Genomic DNA, 6,578 nt, shown 5'->3' with positions numbered 1-6,578 from the left:
GTTCCCCTCTGTCCTGACTGAGCTGCCACCTCTCAAATCCCTGACCGAGCTGCCATTGCAGCATTTACCTACAGGAGACCCAGTGGAGCTGAACTGTGGGACGATGTCCCATCTCATCTCAGCTCTCGTTTCTTCACCCCCCTTTCCCTTTACAGAAGGGGATGGAGAAAGGCAAAGCGGGATCGGGTGGTGCCTTGCTAAACAAAGTTGTGTAATACACACTAATGAAGAACCTCAGTGGCTGTCACTTGTAAATCCTACAAAATCACCATTTTGAAGATAGTGGGTGCAAATTACTCTGCCTATTTCAGCTCCCATAATTTAATCACACATTTTAGTTTTAGGAGTCACTAACAGGTATCAGTGTTAACAGATTCTCTAACTTAGCTGGCTAAAAAGTTCAAATAGAATTAGAAAAACCCTTGATGGCAAAGACTTTTTAAAAAGAGTTCTTAAAGTATTTTCAGTTATTTAAATAAAATAAGTTATATTTTAGACAAATATCAGCTAATGCCTAATGTTTTTATTACAATACTGATGGGAACAGAAAAAACTAAACTCTAGGTCTCCTGGATTGCACACACATATGCAAAAACCCCACAACCTGTCCTGACTTGGCTGCTCAGTTGTTTGACCCCTTATTTTCTGCACTTGTGAAAACAAGATCAGAAAGTCACGCAGGTCCTCTGACTGAAGAGGAAAACTCACGGCAGCATTTTCTGAGTCCCCTCCAGCTCTGTAAATGGAAGGAGTAAGATCAGGTCCTTGTGGCTGGGAGAGCAGAGTTGAGGAATACTCAGGACACGCTCCTGCCCTCAGGGAATAATCTGTTCTTCTGCCAAACTTTGCTCGTGGTTTTAGTAGACAATGAACTCATTGGTCCAGTCCTGTGCTCAGCATTTTATAGAATCAAGGTCTTAGGCACAGCAAAGACTTCAGATAAACATGGAACCAAGGCAACACTTGTATTTCCACTTTTAATCTATGGATTATTTTCTTGGTTAAATTCCTTGGGTTTTGGTTTTGTTTTTCAGGGTAGCTTTTCAAATACAAACTAGTGAAAGCCTGGAAAAAACAGAACCACCGTTAACAGGTAAGGGAAAAACTCCCAGTGCACTTTTTATTCAATATATGAATTAACCACTGGGCATATTTAAAAAAAAATATCACCAGCAAGATACTGAATTTTGAAAGTAACACTGGAAGTTTTTGAAACTGTTTCAGAAAACAATGTCTGAGCAGCATCAGAGCATTAGAGGTTGTCTGGTCTCGTTTTCTGTGGCAAATTCCCACTGATGGCAGCAGAGAACTGAGGCAGGGGCTGAAGATGTAAAAAAACTCTAAAGATTCTTGGTAGCTACTTACCTACAATGGCTATTCACTCTCCTCTCTTACTTTTTTGGCTCAGTGCTGTTTTATAATACCCTTGACCCATATTATTTCAAGGACATAAAAACTGATTTGAGTATTAGCTTGGTTCCTTTCCTGTATTCAAACCTTATAGTGGATATAAATGACAAATAAGCACACCATAACATTCACAGGAGCTGTTGTCCATCAAACTGGTTACTCTGAATGAAGGCTGCTTTAGATAACGCATATGAACATGCAGCTGTCTCCAAAATGCATGGTCATATTAAATATAAGTCTCTTACATACGTACATACAGACCAGTAACAAAACTCTGGTATCATAGTCCTACCCTCTTCTGTTTTAGCCTGCAGTTTCTATCTCTTGCATATACTGAGCGGCTCAAAGAGCTGAATAAAGTGAGCATACCAGACTTTTTCAGAGAAAAATCGTGATATAAAAAGTTGTAAGTACAGTACAGTGAGAAAGTTCCCAGAGCTCTTGCTTTGTTTTCTCTTTGGTTGCTAATTAGGATTTGACGAGTTTGAAACCCTGTCCTGTGTCCAGCACTGTGGGAAGAAACCAACTCATTTTCAGTCTTTTCAAGCACCTGAAACACGCTTTACAGACCCAGAACAGATTGAGACCACAAAACCAGTTTGCCAAATGTACTAACGGGTAGGTGATACGGGGGAAGTACATCATCCAGTGCTTGGCAACATCACTTCCTGTTGGCAAATGCAAAGTGTAGTCGCTCCAGTGTTTTGAAACCCCATACACCGCTTTCACCGTGCGGCCCTTTTCAGACCAGCTGATGTTACTGTCAGGGTTACAGTTGTACTCGACCCATTGCCTGGTGAAGTCCCCAAGCTGCGGAGGGTCAGCTTCCTCGATGTCTACAACCTTGGCCATTTCTGCTCCTTGCACTGCCACGTACTGGTCATTCACTTTCCTCACTTCCTTAACCCAAGGCTGAGAGTTCTCGCAGTCTAAAACGATGATGAGTCGAGAACAGAAAGTGCCATTCTTCTCTCTCCACCACTCCAGAAGTGTGTCAAGTCGTAGAGCATCACCTCCTGCCACAAGGGAAACATATTTAAGGTTAGCAGGAAGAAACATAAATCTCTGTAGAATTTTGACTGCATGTTCCAAGAATCCCTTATTTTAACAACCTGGACAGAGATATCAGAAGTTTTTCAACTGATTTTCCCTGTGTGTAGATGCTGAAGATCTCCAGAGAGATATTAAATGATTTCACCTGACTTGCTGTGGCAGATGAGGCCCTGAACTCACCCTTGATTAAAAAAAAAAAAAAAAAAAAAAAAAAGAATTCCCTTACAGGGTAAAAGAAATGACAGCCTGTTGAAATCTGGAAATAGCTAAACAAGGGATGAAAACCTATAATAGAGTTTATTTTGTAGTAAATTCTTAATAATCTTAAAGGAAAAAAAAAGATACTCTTTTTCTAAATATGTTTGTATTAATATTCAAAAAGGCCTCATCTTTTAAGGAAAAGAAGGGAATCTTGAACAGAACACATGCTAACAGATACAAAGCACAATGAGAAAGCCACCTACAGGCACAATCACTGCTTTGGCTTGAAAAATTCGCATGACCAGAAATTGAGAGATTCACTCTAGAGACTCAGCTGTCTTCAGGGCTTCAAAACAAACAGAAATTTCATAGGACTTTTTCCAGAATATTTATTTCCTATAATCTCAGAAACTTACAAGTAAAATGTCCAACCTCTCATGTTCCATCTCAGCTCTTGCTCCAGCAATACTTGGAAAAAGGAGACTGTAATTAAAAAAAGTTACCTATAGCGGGGAGTTCTTCTGCTTAAGCCTAATGGATACAGCAGGATCTGTGCAGCTCTGAAAAGCAGACTACTTAAGTGCCTAAGGAAAACACCTTGCAAACACGTGAATAAATCTCCATTGGCCCCACAGTGACTGTTAATGTGAAGAACTGACATGTCTAGGTATTGGCAGGTTGGAGCTACGATTCAGATTTACAAAAAAACATTCCAGTTTGAAAATGTCAACTTTTTTTTTTTTTAAAAAAGGCGACTTTTCAAAGAAAGGTAGAAAAATGTGTTACAATAACTGCATTTTGATTCTATAGGGATTTTCATTGTGGATTATAAGTACATTTAGCAGTGTTTAAGATCTTGTTAGTTGGAATTTAACTGCACAAATTAATCTCAAATAGAATAGCTGCATATTTCAGCACTCACCTTTCTACCTGTAAGGGGTGACAAAAAAGTGCCCAAGTTAATAGCTCAGAGTTAAAGCTTTGAGCACGCTACTGCAGTTAATGTAAAAATTACACAGCTACAGCTTCCTCAAAAAAAAAAAAAAAGCAAATCTGGAAAATTTTGTGCTTAAGAAAATCCTAATACACAAATCTACAGCACTGACTTGGTACATGATCCCCTAACTGCTGTAGTTATTTACTTCAGAGACTTGTATAGAAGCAGTTTCCCTTTTCTAGGTAAGCCTTCGGTGTCAATTAGCAGTAAAAATGTGTTTATTTGTTCAAGTTTTAAAGGATTATGAATAAACTTTATTTTAGTGTAACTATGCAGGAGTGCAGTTGGTTTCAAAACAGCGTTGGACAGAACTGCCCAAAGAAAACCACCTCATCATTCACACACACAAACACACGCTCGGCTTCTAACCCTGCTGACCTCGAGACACACGGACATAGCAGCAGGGCAAGGTTTAGGCACCAAGCTGTGTGTGAAATCACGGCCTGGCCACATCTGGCTCCTCGGCAGCTTCGGCCACAGAGACAAAGCTCCATTAGCTCAGCTCCTGCCTTTGCCTTTGCTCAGAGAATGTGACCTCCCAGGCCGTTCGACTGCTCATACTTTATGCATGACTCGCTAACAGTTTCTTCTATACAGCACTGCATTACATCTCAGCTTCCAACAACAGAGAAACATCATTAGCGGACTAATAAATCCAGTAAGACTCCTTTTAAAGATGTCATTACAAGGACTACACTGCTACTGCTGTGCTGCATCACAGCATAAGCCAGCAGTGAGACTACTGTTTGTATTAGATCTGAATGCTGCATTTCATGTCTGTTCATCCTCTGCAGAGGTCAGAGGATGGTACACACTACAGGAGCTGATAGCCAAATGTTCCATCTGTCACAAAATGCCACTGTCCAATACATGTGGTACAATTACACAATCAAACTGCATCTTTTCAGTTTATACTTCAAGTTACGTTCAGGGGCTGTGCTATCTGGAAAGAGTATCAGATTCCACGCCATGATTTATCTAAAATTAATCACTAAAATGGAAGCAAGACATGCCACAGCTGCCTGTTCCTCTTCTTTATGTGACTATACATTATCTCCAAGCAGAAGGTGAACTTGTGATGGGTAGAGAACTGGAAAGCAACTCTTTGAGAAAGTTGAACACCCCTTGTGATTGTTACGTTGGCCCTTATCCTAAAAGTAAAGACAGTTTAATTTAGGCTACAACTACCTCAACAGGTATACAGGCTGGAAGCTCTCATGTTCGTATTTAGCTCTACATACACTAGTAAGCTAACCATGTCTATGCTGCCAGCTGGAGTGTGGGTGGGAGGCAGAGTTTAGCTGCTAGCCTGCTCCACGCAGTGTGCAGACACCTGGCAACTGCACAGCGTGGCAAGTGCTCTTCTGGACATGACCACCCTACTCTCGGAGAAGTCATTCAGCCGCTCTGGTGTACACTGCATTACATCATTTGTGCTATGCTCCGAGCACAGCTGTGGCTTTTTAAAATTACAGATAAGGCCTTTGAGAAAAAAGATGCGTTGCTTTTCAGCAGGTCTAACAGTTAAGGTGTAGAGTTGCCCCACAGCAGGCCTCTGGATGAAAACTGACCTGTGTCTGAAAAGCTCAGCAGGACCACAGGCAAAGCTCTTATCTGTCTGCACTGTTCAAGAGCAGATACCCCAGAGAGAGGCTGCTGACAAACAGCCAGGAGCTGGCAGGCACAGCACTATCCCTGACAGTGAGATCTGCCCAGGAGGAAAAAAAGGTGCAAATTTTCAACAAGATTTACTTTTTGCACACAGTAACCTCAGAAGTCCAGTTTCATACAGCAGGAAAGCAAGGCTAAACCTACCAACGATTTGAAAACTTCAGTAGGTTCACCAACAATTTTTGTACAGCTGAGACAGAACTGCCCATTATAAGGAGATCAAAACCAGAACAGGAAAGGGGGAAATGGTGAAGTCTATGCCAAGCATACATATGACCAGGCATTAAACCAGCCATTTATACAGGGTTTCATAGTCTTCAGGCTACACTGCAACCACAAAGACTCCCATACTCTAGGGTGTCAGCAAACTGTAGCTGTTTTCATGACATAAGGTTTGCTATATGCTTGAGGACCTGCTTTTCTAGCGTGGACTCTATCCCTGCCTCCTATTTCTTTTATTCTCTCTTTCACAAACAACAGAGCACATCTTAAGGACATGCACGCAGTCCTTCATGACAGCCCAGCTGACACAGTGACACAGAACACTCTGAAGTAGGTGTGCTGGCTCTGCCACATCCAAGGAATGAGAAGAGGTTATGCTTGCTCATTACAGGGAACAAGTATTCCTAAAAATTCAAGGGAAATGTGGCTGTAGAGCAGACAATAAATGTGACCAAAATGTCAAAGTTTTGCAATACAGTATGATTTTTTTTAAAGAGAGAATGAATTGATTTGGAAAGTTTATCAATACCAAAACTATTAATAAAAAAATCCCCAAAACAGTTACCTGCCAGTGCCCATTCACCAGTGCCATGCGAGTGACCACTGTAATACAAAATGTAGGTATCGTGTCTGGGTCCGTCTGCTGTCCGAAGCTCAAGAAAAGACTTGACCTTGGAGTGCAGGGTGTCAAAGGTCAGTCCACTTGTAGAGTAGTCACAGCCATATGTCTCAATCATGTGATATGCAAAAAATCTTTGGATGGCATTAAGCATGCCGGTGGACCTCAGATTTAACTCTTGCACATGCTCAGGAGGAAGAAGAGTCGGTTGGCCATCAGGACTGAAAAGAAGAAAAACAGCTGTGATTATGATTTAGAATTATTTCATGCTTGGGCTTTTAGCAATTGGCGATTTTATTTTGCAACACTCAAGTTATTTGGAGCACTCTTCCAGATATATTTGCAGAAAAAGAAATGCACTCACTACTCTCCAGCCAGGGTCAGTACTGGGGCCAGTATTATTCA

General features: G+C 41.2%; 1 protein-coding gene across 1 annotated transcript; it reads right to left on the bottom strand.

The window, feature by feature from the left end:
* Positions 1-1,630: 1,630 nt before the first annotated feature.
* Positions 1,631-6,394, bottom strand: LOC104545938 (transmembrane protein 168; the record flags this gene model as incomplete). Its single annotated transcript, XM_010191204.1, has 2 exons — positions 1,631-2,426; positions 6,120-6,394. Coding segments are annotated over 2 exons (823 nt in total), but the record flags the coding sequence as incomplete, so codon positions are not given.
* Between the last annotated feature and the right edge of the window lie 184 nt (positions 6,395-6,578).

The sequence above is a fragment of the Mesitornis unicolor genome, unplaced genomic scaffold (genome assembly GCF_000695765.1).
Source record: "Mesitornis unicolor isolate BGI_N332 unplaced genomic scaffold, ASM69576v1 scaffold54898, whole genome shotgun sequence".
NCBI lineage: Eukaryota > Metazoa > Chordata > Aves > Mesitornithiformes > Mesitornithidae > Mesitornis > Mesitornis unicolor.
The sequence above is the reverse complement of the archived record's forward strand: the minus strand, read 5'-3'. Positions and strand labels throughout refer to the sequence as shown.